The sequence below is a fragment of the Anoplopoma fimbria genome, chromosome 7 (assembly GCF_027596085.1).
Source record: "Anoplopoma fimbria isolate UVic2021 breed Golden Eagle Sablefish chromosome 7, Afim_UVic_2022, whole genome shotgun sequence".
Taxonomy (NCBI): Eukaryota; Metazoa; Chordata; class Actinopteri; order Perciformes; family Anoplopomatidae; genus Anoplopoma; species Anoplopoma fimbria.
Genome location: NC_072455.1, coordinates 8,596,685 through 8,620,159, shown reverse-complemented (window position 1 = coordinate 8,620,159; position 23,475 = coordinate 8,596,685). Strand labels below are relative to the sequence as shown.

The 23,475-nt window shown below is 40.8% G+C and overlaps 1 protein-coding gene across 1 annotated transcript in view; it reads right to left on the bottom strand.

The window, feature by feature from the left end:
• Positions 1 to 3,711: 3,711 nt before the first annotated feature.
• reep3b (receptor accessory protein 3b) overlaps positions 3,712 to 23,475 on the bottom strand; it is a 32,809-nt gene continuing 13,045 nt past the window's right edge. Inside the window, exons 3-8 of the mRNA XM_054601204.1 lie at positions 18,719 to 18,795; positions 17,297 to 17,417; positions 17,062 to 17,175; positions 11,761 to 11,926; positions 6,110 to 6,243; positions 3,712 to 5,992 (exon numbers count right to left, since the gene is read on the bottom strand). Of these exons, the coding sequence (XP_054457179.1) occupies positions 5,921 to 5,992; positions 6,110 to 6,243; positions 11,761 to 11,926; positions 17,062 to 17,175; positions 17,297 to 17,417; positions 18,719 to 18,795 (684 nt within the window). The 3' untranslated portion in view covers positions 3,712 to 5,920. The remainder of the gene's footprint in view (positions 5,993 to 6,109; positions 6,244 to 11,760; positions 11,927 to 17,061; positions 17,176 to 17,296; positions 17,418 to 18,718; positions 18,796 to 23,475) is intronic.

Here is a 23,475-nt window from a genome sequence, read left to right as displayed (position 1 = left end):
TGCTTTGAGTGCAGACTTTAAGCTTCAATTTGAGGGTATTTACATCCAAATCAGGTGAACGGTGTAGGAATTACAAGACATTTTATACGTGGTCCCTCCGTTTTGAAGGGACTAAAAGTAATTGGACAATTGGCTGATTAGCTGTTCCATAGCCAGGTGTGTGTTATTCTCTCATTATTTCATTAACAAGGAGCAGATAAAAGGTCTAGAGTTCATTTCAAGTGTGGGATTTGCATTTGGAATCTGTTGCTGTCAATTCTCAATATGAAGTCCAAAGAGCTGTCGCTATCAGTGAAGCAAGCCATCATTAGACTGAAGAATCAAAACAAACCCATCAGAGAGATAGCAAAAACATTAGGTGTGGCCAAATCCACTGTTTGGTACACTCTTAAAAAGAAAGAAAGCACTGGTGAGCTCAGCAACACCAAAAGACCCGGAAGACCAAGGAAAACTACTGGTTGATGACCGAAGAATTCTTTACCAGGTGAAGGAAAACCCCTTCACAACAGTTGGCCAGATCAAGAACACTCTCCAGGAGGTAGGCGTATCTGTGTCAAAGTCAACAATCAAGAGAAGCCTTCACCAGAGTAAATACAGAGGGTTCACCACAAGATGTAAACCATTGGTGAGCCTCAAAGACAGGAAGACCAGATTAGAGTTTGCCAAAAAACATCTAAAAAATCAATGTTCTGCAATGGCCAAGTCAATCACCTGACCTGAATCCAATTGAGCATGCATTTCACTTGCTGAAGACAAAGCTGAAGGGAAACTGCCCAAGGAACAAGCAGGAACTGAAGACAGTTGCAGTAGAGGCCTGACAGAGCATCACCAGGGATGAAACCCAGCGTCTGGTGATGTCTATGGGTTCCAGACTTCAGGCTGTCATTGACTGCAAAAGATTTGCAACCAAATATTAAAAGACAATTTGATTTATGATTATGTTACTTTGTCCAATTACTTTTGGTCCCTTCAAAAGGGGGGACCATGTATATAATTTGTTGTAATTGCTAGTGTTGAGTGGAAAACAAGAGAGACTTCTACACCGGATTCATCTTAAAACAAATGTGACATTTATTGTAGGATAACAGGAGTATATCGCCCAGCAGTTGAACGTGCACGGGCCTAGCAGTACTGAGAAGTTCAGCAACTAAAAAGGCGCTTAAACAGAGTGCGCATCATGTTATATAGGCTTTATGAGTTGAATATGATAGGTCCCTAAAAAAGGAAGGCGGCTCTTGGTTTAGACTTTCTGAGGGCCTTATCAGTTAGTGAAACTGGGTTTCTGTGATCTGGTTTCTCTGCAGCATGAGCTCATCCTTCTTTATGTGTCTCTGTTCCTTTTCCATCGTACGGCCAGGCACTAGAACGCCCTGACCGGAGTATTTGACCTTCTAAGAGAACTCATAACATTTACCGCAATGTGCACAGTGATAGTGTGATGTGAGAGCATGAACAAAATATACTGTGCTCGATATTTGTATGTGGGCATTTATACATATGAATGTAATATTTACATGACACTAGTGTTCACTTGATTTGGATGTAAATACCCTCAAATTAAAGCTGAAAGTCTGCACTCAAAGCACATCTTGACTGTGTCATTTCAAATCCATTGTGGTTGTGTACATAGCCAAAATGATGAAAATTGTGTCAATGTCCAAATGGACCTGACTGTATAGTTTTGTTGCTGCCCCCTCATTGTTGTTGGCAGAAAGGAAAGAAAAGAACTCGAGACAACTCGTTGCCTGTGTTGCTTGGGGTCTGAATGAGGCGTCTGCATGCACACACCATCCTACGCAACATTTGTACAAACTCCTGCACTAACACTGGGAGCCGTGTACTGGAACAATAAAGACATGCAGAACTGTCTTCAGACCCGACACTATGCTGCGTTCAAGACCTATGCTAGACATGATCGACCCACATTCTCAACAACGGAATACTCAATTAGTGTCTAGCTTCAGCTGTTAAATACTAAAATAACAAACTCCTGTTGTTGATCATCATTCTCATAGGATGTGCACGCATTATTAGCACGAAGACAGACACACTTCATACAGCTAAAGGGAGTCGCACGTAACTGTAACTTGAACCAAGGCAAGTTACACTTCAAGTTACATTTTTTGACAATACCCTTGTAGACGTTTGGTTGATAATAATAATAATAATGGATTTTATTTATATAGCACACTTTAAAATACAATGAAATATCAGGTGCTGTACAGGGTAAAACAATCACAATAATCAAATATAAAAATAAAACGCTAAAAACAAATCTAAGAATATATATTAAAACTGAACTACTACCCAAGAAACGCAATCTAAACTACACAAAGCCAAGACCTTAGGGGAAGGCAGAGAGGAACAGGTGAGTTTTATGATTTGATTTAAAAGCGGTGAGGGAGTCTAAGGCCCTGATCTTCTCCGGGAGCTTATTCCACAGGCGTGGCCCCAGCGAAGAGAAGGCACGATCTCCCATGGTAGCCAGCTTTGTCCGGGGAACCGCAAGGATGTTGGAGTTGCCTGACCTGAGTGTCTTGGATGTGGATTGAGGGGTGAGGAGGTCCAGGAGGTAGGTTGGACCGGTACATAGCCTTGAATACTAGGAGAAGTACTTTGAAAATGATGCGTTGTTTTATTGGAAGCCAGTGGAGGGAGTGGAGGACTGGGGTGATATGTTGTGATTTCTGTGTCCTGGTGAGAACCCGGGCGGTGAGAACCCGGGTTCTCCTGGTGAGAACCCGTCCTGGTGAGAACCTGGTTTTGTACATATTGATGCCCAATAAAAAGGCACTGAATAATATATTTCCACATTTTATAACCGGCTAAGGAGGGTGAGTTGTAGTGACGGTAATGGTTTTTAAGGACAAAAATGTCTTTTGTATAGGCGATTTAAGTTTTATGTTCATCCAAGTGCTGAAAACAGACAGTCAGCTGAGGGTCAATAAGCATTTTTGTTCAACTAACCGGACTAAACAAAAACTAAAAATAATGTGACATATCTTTGATTTCATGCTGTAACACACCAGTATTGATTTAATAAAAGTTATAAAAATCATTTGTATTTCTGTATTTTTTTTGCTTATTTTTTAAGGTTTGAATGATTTATTTGTTTCGAGAGAAATCAGGACATTAGAATATCTTGAAGAACTACTCAAATATGTAATACTTTGTCACAGTTATAAAGTGACTTTCATTCATTACATTTAGGTGACGCTTTTATCGCTGGTGACTCCCACAAAGTGCATTTAAAGTTGATATAACCCAAATATTACAAGAATCATGCAATTACATCAACTTTAGCAAATATGCTGAAATTCTTTAAGTCTTACATTAAGAGAAGTCTTTTTTTATTTTATTATATTGTATTTTTAATGGGCGGAGGTGCAGTCAGAACAGAAGATCTGTTGAGTTTCTGCCGTCCTGATGTCAAAGGGGAGCTCAGGTCGCTGAAATAATAATAACAATGAACTTTAATTATTTTGCACTTTTCTTATCAAGGTGACAAAGTGCTTTTCAGAGAGAGAAAAAAAAACAGCAGATAAAATCAAAAGCAACAATAAAACACTGAACTAATGAACTCAGTAGTGTGTCTATGCTTTCTGATTGAGGATTAATCAGTGGCATTGGCCAAAACCTGGGCCCTTTGTGCCCCAAATATATATATATATATAGTTGACATAACAATGAAACATCGTGATTTTTCTTTTTCTTATTTATTGTATTGAATTTATAATCCACACACCAGACATTTTACCCACACAGATAAAAAAAACACAAAAACATCCAGCCACACAGCTTCCAGGTGAGTAAATGAAGCTTTGGTATCAATATTCAGTTATGAGGATTAAAAGGGCATCATGTGGAAGTTTGGCTTATTTTTTGGGGGATATTTTTTGGTTGGAGAATGCTAAAGTCATTTGACTTCAGCCGAACTTACTGCTGCTGAGTCAGAAGCACAGCGACATGTTCATCAAATGAACAGTGGACAAAAACGAGCCAAACTTCAAAATGTCACAAGAGAGGGCCGTTAGTATTAGCATCCATCATCAAGAGTGGTTAAGCTAATTGTGTGCTGCATCCTCCCACAGCAAAGTACATTATATCATGAGATGACAGGCAACAACAGCATTGATAAAGAAAAAAAAGTTTGGGAGGAGGTATATGTGCAAAAACAGGTGGTTATCTTACAAAAGACTCCGTTTAATTCAAAGGTAACACACACACACACACACAAAATAAGATTTAAATAACTCAAACAAATCTTCACTGATATTTAAAAAAACACAGCTAAAAATTAACAACCAGGGGTGTGATTGGGACACACAGCCATAAAAATACACAAGTAAAAAGTGGAAATGGTCATTATTGTGAGGGGGAGTTCTGGGCCTTCATAAAGGCTGGAATTCTGCACAGAGAAACCTGGAAAGAGTCCCTTTGTTTCATTCATTTGGTTCTCTCTTCCCTTTTCCTTCTCTTCATTGGTGTTCGTGGTTTCTCCTCCTCTGACAGGAACGAGGGATAGTGTTCATCTGCTGGTGCTCAAGTGTTGCATTCATTAGACTTCTAAAGTTCACGTCTGCTGTTAGAGTTGGTGAACAGTGGGGCTCAGAGCTTCAACCAGTGAAGACAGCTGAGCGGAGAGAGTGAACCAGAGCAGGACAGCTGTGGGCCGAAACAGCGAGCTGAAAGAAGATCACTCTGCTGAGTTCAAATGCATAGCCCTGCAGTTTGCTAACATTAGCCAGCATTAGCGATGTCACAATACCAGAAATGTAGTAGTGGATACAAATACCAGGGAAATTCCACGATTCTTGGTACCAAATTTGATACGACGGTAAAAAAACTAAACAATAAACACTTACAATTTTTACGAGATTACATCTGAACGTCACAGTGATGTTAGAATTTACCTCTGATAGGGAACTTACTGTGTAGAAAAAAAAGTTTTACAAAGTTTACCAAAGCGTGGGTTTTTGTGACATCCCCAGCCACCGGAGGTCACTGCTACACCTGGTGAGGTTGTAGCAGCAAAAGCAAGAGTGTACTGAACTAAACAAGGGTGCACTTTATTTTCTTGGAAAGTCAACTCTTCATTTGTGAGGGGGAGGAATGCGTCTGTAGCAGCATAGTCATTAACAATGACAAATGATCCCTGTGTACTGTGAGCTTAAAGGAGCTTGACTATTGGACTTTTATTCGGTGTCTGCAGGACGTGTATATAAGCGACTGTTATCGACACGTTCGCTGCTGCAACTTAATAAAAAAGGGATAATTTAAGTTTGTCATGCTGGCCCCAAGTGGCCAAAGGGGAAATGACACTATACAATAAATCTAGAGTTGTAAGTGTTATTAAGCTGTTAGACACAGAAACCTGTTTGGGTGCAGATACTGTAAGGGTCTCCCTGACAAATAAACGGCTACAAAGTCAAAGCAACCTTTGGAGGCACAAGCCAAAAGAGTTCTCATGAGTAAATGATTTACCTATCCGTTAGGCCATCAATTGCAGATAATCAACTCTTTATAAAAGAAGGCCTCATGAGAAAGTAAGACCACAAAGCTTGGTTGAAATGAAACGAAAAGACTAAACAATCTAAAAAGACTGCACAACTATAACTCTAATGAACGACGGATGAAATACACACAAGACCATGCAAAAATGTACGCCACTAAACCAAAAGAAAAATATCAAAAGTTCCCAGAGAACTCCGGTTTTGGATGAATTAAGTAATAAATATTTCAGAAGGAAGCTCATCATCGGATACATTAAAGAGCTCAGCAGAGTGAAAACTCAGACCGAGAAGAGCTGTAATACCATCCACCAATCAGCACGCTGCTCTGTGTGCGTGCGTGCGTGCGTGTATGCGTGTATGCGTGTGTGTGTGTGTGTGTGTGTGTGTGTGTGTCTGCTTTATTCTTTTCACACTCCGTAGTTCACAGTGTTCAGCGCTGGTCTCTTCTTGCTTTTAATCTTCAGGGATCCGTAACGAGCCTGGTGAAAAAAATACCCACAGGTATGAGTTTCTGTTCCGTTTGTTCTGATGCAAAATGATTTTACATATACCTATATATATATACATATACATATGTATGTAAAAACAACACTTACGTCTCTGCGGACTCTGGATCGGGTGATCTTGACACTCTGCGATCGTCTCAGTCCTTTCTGAGTGACGGCCTCGTCCTCAGAGAAGATCGGCTCGCCCTCTTCATCAGTCCTCTCCTCCTGGTCATAAAAGTAGTCTGAAAAACAAACACACACATATATTTCAGCACTCACTGAAACACGGACTCAGATTGTGTCGTAAATATTTCGGACACCATGTGTGAATGACTGATCCCGTCTGTTCCACAGCTGAGGCTCAGATGAACAAGTGTAACTAACGCACGGGATAAAATTAAAGGTTGGGTTCTATGTCCCTGCTCCTGGACCTGGTGAACACCTGGATTTGATTAAATTTGAACTGGGTGAGTGTGATAGGTGGAGATAATAAGGGAAAGCAGTGTTTTTCGAGGGATGCCCCCCCCCCGGAAACCCGGTTCTTAATATGTAGTACCGGAGTTAACGGTTCTGCTCTTATTACTTTAGAAGTTACGGAGTGAGATGTCCTCGTCTCAAACTTCCTCTCTCTGCCTCTTTGTCTTTTTCTTTAAATCTGACACACACACACACACACACACACACACACACACACACACACACACACACACACACACACACACACACACACACACACACACACACACACACACACACACACACACACACACACACACACACACACACACACACACCCAAAGTGAGGCTACATTTTCCTCCCGTAGACGTTGAGAACTCTCGTTGTCTCAAACACAATAAAACCCTCACAAGTTAAGGGAGGAAACAGCAGCAGTTTATCACAACATCTGGACAACAAGCAGAACATCAGTCTGCAGAAATGATCAGTTTTCTACTGTTTGGAGATCAGCCGTCCATCCTCGTCCACTGCAGGTAACGTTAGTTTGATCAGAAGAACAGGATAATCAATGAAAGCTAAACGCTCAGCTAATCGATAGGCTGTAAATGTATTTTTAAAGATTGTGGAACTTCTTGTATTGCTGTTCAAGAAAGACTATTTGTTTACATAGAAGAAGAATAAAGCAATGTTGTTTCCCCTCCTTAAGTAACTGTCTTTTGATCTCATAATGAAGGAAAAAAAAAAAGATAATAGTATCATTATAATATTATCTACAAAATCCTAACCCATCCATAGTACCCATCCCTAATGGATAGGCTTTTATTTTAGCATTGGTAGAATATCTAGTGTCCGTCTGGTAGCCTCGTACGGTAAGAGGCTGCTGTTTAACAGCAAGGACATTTTTTTTTAAAATAGCATAGTAGTAGCAGTGCACACTCTGACCTTGAAATAGAGACAGAAAAAAAAGACGATAGAAGTTTATGTGTCGACTTTGATGGACTATTACACGTTGTGGTAACAGGCCTGTGTTGATCAGAGGCAGAGGAGTGAAGGGAGTCACAGTGTGAGTGAGGGAGACAGCCGATCCAGCAGAGGTCAGCAGACACCCAGCTAACACACCACTGCCTCCCTGCGTGGCTCTCCACATAGAAACACAACAGCTAGAGAGGTTTCACACCGCGGCAACGAGAACGACCTTAAACAGGATGAGAAGAGGAGATTTCACTACAGATTCCTCAAACAGGAGTGTTTTCTGTTCCATCATGAGGATGAAGACGGTCTGTTCATCAGTTTCATTCATTCATTCATTCAGGCATGCATGGCACTGCCTTGACTTCAATACGTTGTTTAATTTTTAATAAATCGAATACTTTAAAAACACAATGTCGCATTTCCGTGTTTGGCTGCATTCTTCCCAGAAAACAAAAACAAACCTGCTACTAGGCCAAATGCAAATGTTCTACAACATGCCACAGTTCTACAAATAAAGTTAAACATATCAAGACATTTTCTGGAGCAAACATTCATAATTTGAGAGACGCCACCAAAAACACAGCAGTATGAAGAAGAACCAATGTTCTGTTCGATTAACCTAAACCAAGAAAATATGTGATTGCAGCAGTATGTCAGCCCAAGGGGTTATTATGGTCGGAATGGGATCAATGGACCAATGGTCTTCTATTTCTCTTATAATCCAACCATTATAATTACTCTGTTGCTCAAATTTGAAACGTGTTTCCTTGCGATGGACAAAATGTTCTCTCACCTAAGAGAAGAGAAAACATAGGTGAATCCCAGAAATCACTGGGGTACGAACAAAACAAAAACATATAGTGGATCCGAATAATAAGAGGAAATCTATTCTTATATTGCTTCCTGCATGAGGGACAATATTGTTACTTAGAGTATTACCACCTGGACGTGTTCTGTCGGATAAACCCATCAGTGTTTTCTGAAGCCGAGTTAGTATTTGAACAGCGACGTGTTTTCCGTTTGTTCTGGTTCTAGCTCCCGCTGGTGCTGCTGTTGTCACATCTGGAGTCGATTAGAAAAAAACCTCCCACTCTCCAGAGCTGGAAGCAACGTTTCCCTTTCCCAGAGGAAGCAGGGCGGGATGAGACAGAGGCCAGCTTCACATAAGATCTCACATTCCAACACAGGTTTAAACATACCATATGAATACTGTGTTTATGTTGTTCTGACGGGGCATCATAATTCATCACAAATAGGCTCCAGAGTCATACCTTTTAAGGTCTATTGATAAAATAATCCAGTCCTGCTACTTGTGAACAGGGTTCAACTCCGAAACTCTAACTACCGCTTGTCTCCAAACCAGGCGGTCCAACTTCCCCCAGCCTGCTTGGCTTCCACTGTACTGAGGAAACACAGGCATAACATGTTCCACAGTAATGTTCCAGGGTGGAATCTAAATGCTCTGTCTGGACTGTGGAAAACAAATTCAAGTCATTCCAGTCATTCCAGCAAATCTAGTCTATTCTGTGTAGAACTCTCCAATTTCCTGTCATGTTGAGATCTTAGGGCTTTGTTGAACAGCGCTCAGCCGACAGCAGAGACCTGGAGCAGCCTGTCTAATCACAATTTAACATTTGTCTATGTTTCTCCAGGGGAAAAAAAGGACACTTGTGTTTTCTTGTCCTGGTTTATTCACATTGTCTTAACCTGCTGTTGAGCTTTACTTTCACTCTCAAAACACACTCCATCTTCTCATGGCACGCTCCCAAAACACCAGTCAAAATCCACCTGTAAATTCAAAGTACACCTGATGTATCTTTGGACAAACTCTGAAGCTCACAGACCTGAACTCCAAGGCATCCATTCTCCACTAAATGTTTTAAGATACGAGTCCGCTTTCATCTTCTGTTGACTGAGATAACAAAACACAGCTAGTCTGCAGAAGAGCGAAAAAGTTTGACATTTGGTACCAAATATTTTGCAGTGACGTACGTCTGTTGAGATTTATTTTATTTTATTTATCCAGTAGCAGTAGCCTTTTTCCATTTCGCAAATTTTAAACACTCACACAAAGTCTTTCCCACTGTTAAGAATGAAAACTCCTGGTGACCTTTTGGGAGTTTAAGATGCTGGGTTATTGCAGCATCCCCTTCTGTTTAATACTTTTGAAAAAAAGCGATTGATCCGAAATATATGAATGGTCAATGCACTACGTTGGTGCACTGTTCTTTGTGCATACCAACGACAGAAGATTAATCTGAGAGAGTGCCAGTAGTTTTAGAAAACAGGAAGAAACGACATTTGTTGGGGACTATATTCAGCTGTGGATTAATCTACACTTGATGCTCTAGTCAGTATTCATGACGGCAGGGCAGTGTGTGTTCATGGTAATGAAGGAACATGTCATCCGGTGCAACAGTGTGGCTCACTGATGTGTTTTTAATAGTTGCTGGACAACAATGGAGCTCTATGACAGAGAGGAAGAAGATATTTAGGCTTTGAATCACACACAACAAAAGCACTTGAAACATTCATTGATGATCTGACTGCTGTTTGGATTTGTTTACAGTAAGATAAATATGGAATATCATCTTTGACCCATATGTTTAACGAAACAATAATCTGTAGAAACCCATTGTCGCCTAAGAGCTGAGGACCTCCATCATGACCACCAGAGGGGGTGTGATGTCACGGGAAAAAGCCTCCACAGCAGCGAGGAGCGTATGAAAGAGAGCAGTTGGAGGGTAAAAACGTATCTTCCTCCCTTCATCCCTCTCCCGGCTGGCTGAGCTGAATACATAATACAGCCTTTTCCTCTCTCAGTATGCTAATGTTGTCCACCAGCCCTCGCTCCCCTCCGTCCATCCACCTCTTCTTCCAATCCACTCCTCCATCCATCCCTTACATCTCCACTCTCCTCCTATACATTCATCTCAGTCTCCTCCTCCACCCCCAACCCCCTACTCTCTCCCTCATCACGCCTCACTGACTGCCTGTGTGTGTGAGTGTGAGTGTGTGTTGGAGAGAACCATAGACAGAAGGAACACATAGAGAGAGAGTGTGTGTGTGTGTGTGTGTGTGTGTTTGACATTCCACCAGCATCCCACTCAACCTCATCCCATCCCCTCTGTCTGCTGGGAAGTCATCTCACACACACACAGCTTTCATTGACATTGCCAGCCAGCCTGCAGATCTCATCGAAGGAAAGAAGAGAGGATAGAAGGGAAGGAAGCTTACAAAGACAAAACAATAAACACAAAACCTAAACTATTCAGCTGACAAAGCTAATATAGGCTGATATTGATAGCTTGATCTGTGTGTCTATGTTAGGAAAAATATTCGGGGTGATTACACAGTGGCACTACTGAGTCTAAGGGTATTTCGCCTTAAAATTTGGATATTTGCACTCTTTCCAAGCCAAATTATGGACAAAGAATCCTTTCCTGAGTCCACCTGATCTAGTTAGTCTGAAATCAAATCACTGTGTTACAGTCTTTACTCCGGAAAGAACATCCTCTATAATCAGTGGTGTTCCTCTTGAATTACTTTGATTTCTCACATTTGAGGCTTTTTCCAACATTTTCTCCAATTATATCTTATCTTACAAAAAAAAGGGGAGTAATGTAACGTTCATTTATTAATAACACACGTATGTTTTCTACTTCTTATTTCTATTTAGCATTAATAACTCCCACGGATCCCATCATGTTTTGGGTGGTGGATACAAATCCGGTTTAGCCATGGAGTCGGTGAGCTGACGGCTATTCCTATATTTGGCAACTATTTGGTTACACTTTTTGGAGAATCTGCCCGCTTCCACCAGTTCTTGTTGAAACTTGAAGCATTGTTGTACACACAGCAATCACTGGATTACTTTTAACGCTGAAAACAATGTCTAAAACGTTGTGGTTATGAGGAATGAACTGAAGTTTATAAAGTCTATTTACATCCACTTCTTTTATACAGTGTTATGGTTTAAGTGTTAGCAACACTATAGCACGTTACATTTGCTATTAAATTACAAATAACATCCGCTGTGAGCTTTTCAAATAATTTCCCATGATTATTCACAATCAACTTTAGGTTTGTGAGCCTGACTGATCCTGTCTGTACCTTTAACTCAAACACACAAATGTATGCTTTTTTTCAATACTGTACAAAAGCAAATGCACAGGGTATGATAACGGTCATTCTTAGAACCGTGATATACCGTTACACCATTACAACTGTGTGTGTGTGTGTGTGTGTGTGTGTGTGTGTGTGTGTGTGTGTGTGTGTGTGTGTGTGTGTGTGTGTGTTGTTGTGTGTGTTTTTGAGCGTGCGTGCGTACCAGCTCCATCTGCAGCGTCGGCGCTCTGAGCTCTCCTGACGGCGGGGTTGGCTGAGCGGGAGCTGTACTGGTAGAGTTGGTTTCCTTCTCCGTCGTCCTGCTGGCTAATCTGTGTGAGGTCGTGCATACTCAGGCTTCGAAGCTTCTCTGTGATGGCGCCCTGACCCTGTGACACACACACACACACACACACGTCAATACTACATCAACAGCAAACCGCACTTCAGACCTCTCAGAGACCCAAAGGACAAGATCCAACACACTGATGAAGTGAGTGAGTGTCAGACTGAACACTTACTACCTACTAGTCGGGCAGTTCCATCGGAATTTCTGGAGGTTTTGGGTGAAGTTTGATTTTTGTTGCAGTCAGAAACAAACTCAATTTGTGAGGTAGACTACTTTGTGATATGACATTTCAAAGAACTCGTAAAGTACACTGAGCTTTTAATCGTTTTGCTTTGAACTTTTCGGGATAGTATTGAAATAAATCTTCTTGATTTTTCCGACTTTAGAATTTTTATTACTGTGTTTTCTGGTAAACATAACTACTATTGACTTGTTGACTTAGTTCTTGAAACATTTTATTTTGTTCTTGTAAAATGTAAGAATTTATTTTTCCTTCACAGTGGCCATACTACTGGAAAAAATTACATTGCGCTGCTATTGTTTTAATATTGCAGGGTCCGACTTCAAAAACATACGAATTCAACCCTCAGTGCATAACCATATAATGATTATGGTGTGTCGACTGCACTGAGTCTACATCAGAACTAGCTTGACAGGGATCTAAAGATTGGGATCCATCCATTTACTCTACTCTGACTTGACCAGTGTTCATAGAATTGATGAGTCAAATCATTAAAGCTCACTCCAAATTCAGGACTGTAGCACATTAAAAGCTATGATCAGTAGAGATATTATTAACAAGAAACCAAAATTCTATAGTGATGAAGACATCGTCATGGAAACAGTTCACAAAATGAGCAACAGGGGAAGAACAAAAAACAGAAACAGGAAGAATATGTCAAGGGTTATAATGAAAGGAAAGGTTTAAGCACGGGTGAAAATGTATTTGTAAATTCTAAATTGTTGATTCTCTTTTGCAACACTAAGAACAAGATGGAAATAAACACCAAAATGTAATTTCAGCAACCAGGTCTGGTAAAAGAACAGAAAATCAAAGGATGGGGGAAACATGGTGTCATGGGAGAATAGTGCTGGTATGAAATAGAAAATCTGTCCATGCTGCTTACACTCACTGGTTTTATCTCCCAGAGTAGCCTGATGAAGCACACAAACCCTGAAGAAAGAAGAATGTCAGTACAGAGAGAGAAAAAGAGAAACAAAAGCACAAGAGGGTTAGCTAGTGGGCAAGCTGGGGCAGAACCACACAACATCATCCCGACCAAATCATGATAAAAGAGTAGAAACACCACAGTGGAGCAGAAGCCCAGAAGAAGTGATACAGTTCACACCGTATTAAGCATTATGTAGCAAATATTCAATAGACCCAGGCTGTGTAGCAGCAGAAATGTGATTTTTTATTTATTTTTTTGCCCTAGGAATGTTCCGCCAAGTCCCTACTGTGCTGTGATTGGCTAGTGCTGGTAACCTCAATGCAATCCTTGGATGCTGTGCATTCTGAGTGACAACTTTTTCGGCAACCAATGTACCATTAAAGCACGGTTGTTTTAGCAAGCTGGCTAGCTAGTCAACTAGACAGCAGCTAAATGAGAAAAGATTAACAACATCATTCTTAGCCACACGCTCTTATCACGGCGTAAGAAAGCACATTGCTATTTCCTGATGAGGGTTAACTTCGTTCAGCTTATTTCCGGTAAGGGGCGTAGCATTAAAGCATTGTGGTACAGCTAGCTTGCCAGCTAACTAGCCAGCCGCTAAATTATTACGATTTTACAATTCCATCCAAAAACTCTTTGTACGTTACTATCACCAAATAATCAGTCAATCACAGCAAAGAAGTAGTAGCCAATCACAGCAAACAAAGGTGGAACCAAGTGGAACACTCTTGAGAAAAATATAATGCAGCAGGAACGTGCCTTTTAATAACCTTCAATCATTTCAAAACAAAGAACAGGACAGCTATCCATAAATTAATTACTAAGTTTAGCACCTAACTTCTAACTAGTGATTAACAAAATCCGGTTGAACCATTAAATCATCAGAAATGTCTCATAAAGACAGTTGCTAGGGATATCCATAGCGCAACCCAATCAAGAGAAACTATGTCAACTGGAAGTCACCGTGGCATGACAGGCAAGCATAATGTAAAAAAATACAGTTTTAGAGGCACAACAAATAAAGCAAAAATATGAATGAAAGAATACATTTTATTTGTGTCTGAATACTTGGATAAATTCTGCGTGTTTCAGAATTAGAAGTAATCATACAGTTTGGAATGAGTTGGGAACATCCAATTATTTCGAAACTCATGACTTATTCAGTTAGTCAAATGTTATTAGCATTTTGTTTTGTTATTTTGAGGTATGTTGTATACATTTTGGGGAAATCTAAAATAAAATGTTCAAGATTGACATTGTTATTAACCGGTTAGGTTAATTTGCGACTCTAACTGTCCAGGGTGTAGTGCGCCAAACATATTTCAACCTGAAGATTCTGATTCAGGTGCCGTGTACTGGCTGTTATCCCTCACAGTCCAGACACCACAGCTACAACGGCAACAATTGAAGTTAATGTCCTTGCATGACTCTTGCGCCCACGTGGCTGAATTGTATTTGCTTGGGATAAACGCGTCGGCTAAATAAATGTAATATACTGCAATTGAAGGTAGCAGTAAGGACAGACATGTAAAGAACAGTCTGCTTCTTCACACCTGTGGAGGCTTTACAGATGCAATTTAGATGAGCCTCAGGCTACATCCAGATCAATATGCATGTATGTGGCATGCACAATAGAGGGTGCTGCATAAAGCAGCTTGACATATTGTGTGAGTTTCTAACTCAATAAAATGGCATGTTAAAAAGGCCAAAAGCATGGCTCCGGTCTGCAGAAATCTTTTCAAAGTGCTGTGAGCGGTTCGCCTCAGTCCGTAGGGCAGGTTCAGACAGATGGATTGTATGTGCGATGCAGCTGCTTGTATTGTACAAGCCAAGTTTAATAAAATTCCAGCTTAAAACACAAAAAGCTTTTAATGGATTTGAAACAGCGCTGTGACCTAAAACTGTTATGACAAAACTCATAGGGAGAGGAAATAAGAGAAACAACAAAGCCAGGGGGAGGAAATAGAAAAGGAAGAACTAAGAGGAGAGACTTTTCAGATAGAGTAGAGACATATAAAAAGAGAGACACGCAGCGTGGTAGAGAGGGAGAGCATGAGATTAGAATGTTGGAGAGTGAGAGAGAGGCTCAGCTTTGAAGCAGTGATTGACGGCATGTTTAGCGTTAACAGAGATAGGAGGGATTTTACAAGTCCCAAACTTTAAGGACAAATACACTGCCGTTAAGTTCAAAAGGTACAGCCAACATTTTCTTAGTTTACAGAGCCACTCCCTTGGCATTGATCCTTCTGATCCAGATCTCCTTTGTTACATTATATACAGTATATATATAAAAAAATATCAGTGGGTCAACATTTAAGTCCAACACACACAAATTGAATTGAAGAGTAACAGTGGGCCAAGTTCTCAAAGGAGGACGTTTGAAGAGCTTTTGAACATGTGGAGAAGGTATACTTATTACACATGTGCACAAACAGGACCTATACAGATACTTTATGTGTCCCCAGCAGTTGGGGCTTCAGGGGCCTTTTTGCTCAAGTCAGCCATGGCATGTTCAGTCAGCATGTATTATTTAAACTGTGTTGTTTACAAACCCGTTGGTACACAAGGCTTCTTGTTTAGAAGAAGTAAATTGGCAGAATATGCCGTTTTGTGAGCTGAGATTTAAAATATGGAAACCACATCGACCTGTTAAACTCGACACAAAGCTTGAGAACTACCTTGGAAACGTAGCACCATATTTTTATAGCAAGCCAATCAGAGCAGACTGGGCTTTTTTTCCCAGGAGAGTGGCCTTAAAAAGACAGGCGCTAAATCGGAGCGTTTCGGACGGAGGGTGATTCCAGCTATATTCAGACAGCCTGACAAAAATAAAGTGTCCTTTCAACATGAAAGCATGTAAAGATGTTCTGATAGAAACCCAAAATATACAAAAAGTATGAACCTGAAAAGGAGCGTGATATGTTCCCTTAAACTGGCATTGTGCCGTAAAGGTTTTGAAGGACACCTACTGTTCCATGTAAACACCATATCACACATATGATCAAAACCAAAACAAGCCTCAAAACCAGGTTACTAGTCTTCATGTTAGTATATCAAATATTGCTTGCTCCTTCCTCCACAATCTTATCTCTCTGTATGTACTTAACCATGTTCTCAATCAAGTTACATCTATTGCTAGATAGCATCTGCTGTGACCTTTTAATAGTAGATGCCCACCGGCTGGGATTACCTCAGTGCAGTGAAGCCTTAGAAAGGAGATCAATAGGGATTACCCGACACACTCAGGTATTCACGCGATGCTGATGAAAACAGTTCACACACACTTTATTTGTACCGACTCTGCAGTGTGTGGTTGCTGCGGGAGAGACACACTTGCTGCTGATACATTAGCATGAGCAAAGTTAAGATCTTATTCAGGATGGGCTGCAGCTTGTCGTGCAACTCTCCTGCATTCATTTACACACTGATCATACTACATCTGTGTGTGTGCGTGCGTGTGTGTGCGTGTGTGTGTGTGTGTGTGTGTGTGTGTGTGTGTGTGTGTGTGTGTGTGTGTTGTGTGTGTTGTTGTGTCATTGTTTGTGTGTGATTATTGTGTGTGTGTGTGTGTGTAAAATGATGTTTTCTGAATAATCAATAAACATGTGGTTAAACAAGCCGAGTGAGCACATTCTGAGCTGACAGGTTGAAATTAGCAAAACAGTCTGCTGCATTGCTTTACTGCATAAAACAGGTAGAGAACAAAGTTTCTCACAAAGTCAGATAGTAAATAGAATTAAGTAAATCCTATTCAGTAAAGACGGAGATGCTAGGAAGCGGGGACAGGAAGCCGTGGTGTTTATGGGAAATGTTGTCATAATTTGATGAAATACCACAAGAGTCAGATATAGGCTACAACTGCCTCAGCCATGCTATTGGGACTTTTTGGTAAATACAGAGCGACATCTTCAGTAAATCAAAGAGGAAAAAAAAGAAAGATAAAGTATCACCTTTAAACACGTATCAAACAGAATGTAGAGCAGAAGCCAGAGACACTCACCTTGACAGCTGCAGAGACAGCAGCGGTGGCTGCTATGCTCAGGCCCTGCTTGCCAAAGTTGACCATGGTCTCATAGCTCCTTTCTTTGGCCTGCACGATATACTCATCTATTTCCTGCAGGGGAGACAATCAATAACTTTTCCAGCAGACAATTTCACCGAGTACAAAGTAGTGCAACTATAATAATCTCAACAGGGAATATGCGGATGGATGGATGGATGGATGATGATCTTACTCTCTCTCTGGAGGACAGCAGAGGGTGCAGACACTTCCTGTAAATGAGACTTGCTCCTCTTGTGTAGGGGGACAGCAGCCAGATCACAAAGGCTATCTTCAGCTCGTAGTACAGAGGGAACCTGGACATGTACACAAAAACACACAGTTGGAGCATCCCAACTTTAGTAATGTCTGGAACTTAATTTGGGCAAAGCTCCCTAGGTGTAGATTATACAAATAAAGGATCACAATGATAAACAAACAAAATAAAAGTAGTTGGACGGCCCTAAAAGCCACAAAATTGCTCGAGCCATAAAAGTTTGATTCGCCCTTCAAATGGCGTTTCCCCTAAACGCTATCTTCCGTGATTGTGTAAGGACTGAGGGTGCCTCCACACGTTAAGACACAACGTTGAGTGGAGTACAGAGCAGACTGTCACACCAACTCAGGACACCGCATCACAGGGAACCATTTAAATCTCTGAGCCGATGTTTTCTTTGAGGTACAATTAACAATGAATTGCATTCTGCCGCTTTGCCAGTATTTGAGTCTGAATGTAAGACTCAGGTAACAGGTTAGGTTATGGTTAGTTGTTAACCTGAGTAAATGTTAAGTTAAAGGGTAACTAATGAGGTAGAACACCGCAATGTAATTTCTTTACCTTTCACCTGGCCTGACCTGTTTGTAACTGTGTCATGTGAATCGTTGCCAGAAGACGCTGGAGAGGGGAGAGCCAGTATTGTCAGAGTTTGTCGAGTTGGCGAACATGCTGTGTTCACACTGTGAGCGACAAGCAAAAAAAAACCCACCAAGCTGGGCTGGCTATGTTGTTGCAGGGCCGCCGTTGAATAACGCTCAAGTGCTCGTTGACCTAGATATGTCCTTATAAAGCTCAACTTTCTATTTGTCGGGGTGTCGGTTTGTAGCTTCATGTCAACGGCTTCCATAGAAAATTAACTTGTAGATAGTTGCTGTGTCGCTCTTAGTGTGAACGCAGCAGTGTGAAAAGATGTTCATTGTCATAGCTGAATGTTTTGCAGATTTCACCGATGTGAATGCGACACCAAAAATACAGAAAGTTACCCTTGAAGAGGAAACAACAGATCGGTGGGGAAACTTTTTGACACAACATTGGTCCCAACAGTGCTCTAGATTCTCCATCGTATAAACTTGTATCTTGAATTTTCTCAGAAACGTGAGGAACAACAACAATATCAGCAAGATCATTTTTGCTTGGGATAGAATCATCCCGTGACCAAGACAGTGTACAAACCAGAGGACAGTTGAGACATGTGTTTGAGGTCATGATTAAGTAAGATGGTTTCATGCATATTTTAGGTGTTCCTAAATACAACCATGTGTGTGTGTGTGTGTGTGTGTGTGTGTGTGTGTGTGTGTGTGTGTGTGTGTGTGTGTGTGTGTGTGTGTGTGTTTAACTCACCATGCCAGTGTAAGGTCGGTGATGGTCTCCACCACAGTGTAGAGGGCAAACACAATCCAGTACATCATCCATCGTACCTACACAGACACACACAAACAGAGAGTACACTTAAGAACAGCACCACTATGTAACAAAAAGCACCTTAGACTGCTACAAGGAACTTTTATTTTGTGTTGATTTTGGCAGACCCTGTGGACGAGAGTAGGAGTGTTTCTGAGCACCAGATTCCCTTTAGAAAACCTCTCATTTTACTGCAGCAGAAGTGCTACGCTTCAGTCCCGGATCTGGTTCTACGGTTCCTCCTAACTCCAAACTCCTAAATCCGGGATATGAACCGAATAATGACTTCTGTCTATCTTTTCATCCCTACATGGCAGCACAACTTTGTGCTGCTGCTAGGGCTGAGTATCCTTTAAAAATGTATGATATCATGCGCAATACCAGTGCCCTTAAAGTGCTACAGACAAAAAAATAAATTGCTTTCAAATCTCTCTGTGAAAGGTTTAAGAAAGACAGGTAAACGCCATGGTAGTGACACACACATCGTAGCACCGCCCTAAAGCATACCCTGCTTTATGGTCTATTTGACTAAATGGACCATCATTTACTAAATGAACATCATGCTGTATTGAAGAAGACTTGAAACTAGAGATTGAGACCATAAACTCATGTTTTACAATGTTTACTGAGGTAATAAATCAAGAAAGAAGTAGAGTCATTTTCTCATAGACTTCTATACAATCAGAGGAGTCGCCCCCTCCTGGACATTAGAAAGAATGCAGGTTCATTGTATGTGGGAGTGTCCTCCAGTTCCAGATGTTCTGGAAAGACGAAAATGACAGTAGGTGTGGTAAATATGTTTATTTCATACGTGTATGTATATTTTTTTTGTTGCTTGAATATTTCCCCGTTGTACATACTTATTTTGTTTCTTGTATGTGTATAAATGTGTTTTTCCCTCTTGTCTTGAATTACTTACTTCTATTTAATATTTTGTTTGTTAGGTTTTTCCTCTGATTGAGAATGTTGTGTGTTGTTGAATGGATTGAGATATTTCACAGATGTGTTTCTTCAAATTGAACAAAAAGCACATAGTATTGAAAATACTTATTAAGAGTTGCAGGATTTAAAAGGTTCATATTGTATTCTTCTCTTTTCTTTCCCTCTCAGGCCCGTCGTTGTGAAACTGAGCTTCAGGATTTTATTTCTCTCTTCGCTTTCATGCTGGATTCTGCCGTCCTCGCCGTTTTCTCTTGCTACTCTGTCCCTCTTCAAGGGCTTTCCAGGGTCTTCTGGGCTGGATTTCCATATCAAAGCCGGTGGTACACGGTGGCATGCTGGCAGACGGTCACATGGCAGGCTAGTGGTATTAGCCAGTCCCGACCATTGCCGCATGACTGAGCACACACGAGCTAATGAAATGTGTGTGTGTGTGTGTGTGTGTGTGTGTGTGTGTGTGTGTGAGTGAGAGGGAGTAAAGTCTGCGTTTGAAAAGAGGGAGAACAAGAGAGGGACACACAAAACACAGACGCACACTCACCTGTCAGACAAGCACAAACCCTCAGAATCACACACACACGGGTGTGCTTCTGACTCACATTTCTGCTAGGCTGGTTAATTGGTGACCGCATGGAGAACAAGAGAGGGACACACACACACACACACACACACACACACACACACACACACACACACACACACACACACACACACACACACACACACACACACACACACACACACACACACACACACACACACACACACACACACACACACACAGACAGACAGAGACAGACACAGACAGACAGACAGACAGACAGACAGACAGACAGAAAACCCAGAGAGAGGCTCATGGAATGATAAATGTAAAGAGGAGAGGGTGAAACTGAGCCTGTGAGATGGAGAGGACATCTAATTTATACATTTCAACCCACTTGTGTGCCTCCACTGCCTCTGTCTCTCTTCAACCTCTCCCCTTTCATCTTCAACTTCATACCCCCTTTCTTTCTCTGTCTCTAAGAGCAGGTTTTTTTCTCTCTTTCCCTCCCTCCTTCATCTCATCAGCGGGGGAAGACATTAAGAGGTGACCTCAATGAAATATACAGCAGCCATTTTGCCTTCCTGAGGCAATAGCAGACATTTACTGGCCCCTGTCTCTGAATAACTGCCTTCCATTAAAAGAGAAAAAAATAAAATAATAAACACCTGACATCAGCTCTTTACAGCCTAAGGGCCCTCTGCTAATGTTAAACTTGGTAGACAGAGCGGGGCAGCAGAGGAGACTGACCAACAGGGGCTGCATGGCTACGCTCCGTCAGCTGATGAGTTTCATTCAGCGATGTAACTTTGAAATATGTCAAATGCGTAAACGACAACAGTGTCAATTTAAGCACAAAGAGGGCTGCGATTATTTCCATCTATTGATGAGCGGCATATTTTCTTGTTTAAATCAGCCAATGGTTTGGTCTATAACATGTCACGAAATACTGAACTAAATATCTTGCAATCAATAATAGTGTTTGATGTCAATTCAAACCAGATTTTTTTTTTTTGTTCAGAGGATTTGATTTCAATTTTGTTTAATATTTATCTCATTATTATTATTATGTAACCAAGATCTTCTTCGTATGTTTTGGTACATTTTGTACAAAAAAAAGAAAGAATAGTTGAATGAAATCTTAAGTAAAGAGGTGAAAATGAAACACCAAAGTGTGGTTTACATTTGTGTTGTGTTGATTGTAAAAATCACAATTTTTTCAATTCAAATTGCTTGTTGTTTGCAGTTTTCTGCACTCTAAAAGCATTCAAACAAAGCAGAACCACGTGGTGGATTGTCTCTGTGTTTACATGGATGGTAGACATGTGTTAAATTACAATTCAACTGTTAAGTGCACATCCTTATTCTCACAGACATTATTCCATGTGTCAATTGGGAACTAGTGAATGTTTTTGCGCTGATCGTCTACCTGAACCATGAGTTAGTGCTGGAAATATTCCAAGATCAGACAAAAGACACATATACAGTTCTGTTTATACTCTATTTCGGTGTGGGAATACACAATAGAGTCTCCCCTTACCCGCCATTCCACCGCTCTGCTGTTTTACATTAAAAGGGCATCATCCCTCCCTTTCCTGGTAGACTTTTTAATGTGAAACATGTGCAGGAAGTTTTGAGCCCCATTGAAAAAAAACTGAAGAAATTTGTGAAATAAATCTTTAAAAAGTATTCTGCAGAGTTGTGAGAACAACTCATCTAACTATGAAGCATAAATCTCTGTGTTGTTCACATATCTTGAGAAACCGCTCATCTGATCTGCCTCACACTTGGTGGTTGTATTGCTGGGGACCCAGAGTTGTTTTTGTTTTTTTGATAATTTAGTGCAATTTGGACATGCAACGCGTTCAATATTAATAAACTTTGAACTTTGATTGCGCATGTTTTTTTATCTTACTGATTTGTAACATTAATAACGTTGCCCCCGGCAAAATAAATCCACTAAACTGGGCCTGGCTGCCTGTGAGTTCCTCGGCTGTGTTCAAAATATTAAATATGATTTTACCAGCAGACTGTTCACCCCGTGGGTTCACTGAATAATGCTGAAGCGGCTCTAACATTTCTCATAACAATCAAAACAAATTTACAAAACGGTGATTTCTGGATAATATGACCACATACTGGGAATCCTACTCAAGGTGGAGTTTTTTATTCTAATACGACACATGATAGTTCAATGAATGATTATGCATTATATTTAAATTGTTATATTATGCGAGTCAAAATCTCAGTCAGATTAATGTAGTACTGCAATGTTATTTTCTGAGGCAAAAGTACACAGTAAGTAGTGCACAGGTGAGTTGCATATTATTTAAGAGCTTTGTGGGCCATTTGCAAGTTATTTTTGGCTACAATGAGTTTGAATATTAACATAAATTATTATTTTTCATATTTTAACATCAATCCCCTCTTACTGGAGTAAGGTAAGGGTAAGGTCTGGTCCTGGTATGTTTTTCCCTGAACCAGAATGTTTGTCATCCGTGTTTCTGACTGTGAGTACTTGGGTGTGTGAGGTGTGCTAGCAGCAACGCCAACCATGTGATCCATGAGAGTACGGGTAATTCCACCCTCATCAATGAGGTTTTTCCTGCTCCTACACTTTCGTTATTGCATCTTTACCTTTCAGAACAGTTTTGGTGCAGAATGGGGCATCACATAACACAGTGCTATAATTATGTATAATCAGGCTAAGAAATTCTATATGTAAAACATTGTTTCACAACTGAGAAAACTGATGGCCTCAACGCGTGTCATATTAAATCTAAATTTGTGTTCATTAATGTCCCATTAAAGCTGACACTTTATCTTAGTCAGTCCAGAATCAGAATGTCCTCGAAAAACAAGGACACTTGTCTGAACTGACACAGAAATAAATAAATACACTGTATCCACAATCAGTTCTTGGTGCTCTCTGGGGATATTGGCCAACAACACAGACCATCAGACAAGTCTGCTCAAGTCAGGCTGGGATCCAGACTGCTCTGCATAGAGGCCCACTTGTCTGAAACAGAGTGGATTCAAACAGCGTCGCCTCGGGGTCAGGGGCTTTAACTGCCCTCATTCAACACACTATCATTCCTGTGTCAACAGTGGGTCGGTATCAGAGATGTAGTGGGGGATAGGGGACAGCCATGTTAATCCTAACTGAATGGTGTCCAGTACTGTTAATGAGCTGGAGCAAAGGAACGAGGGAACGAAG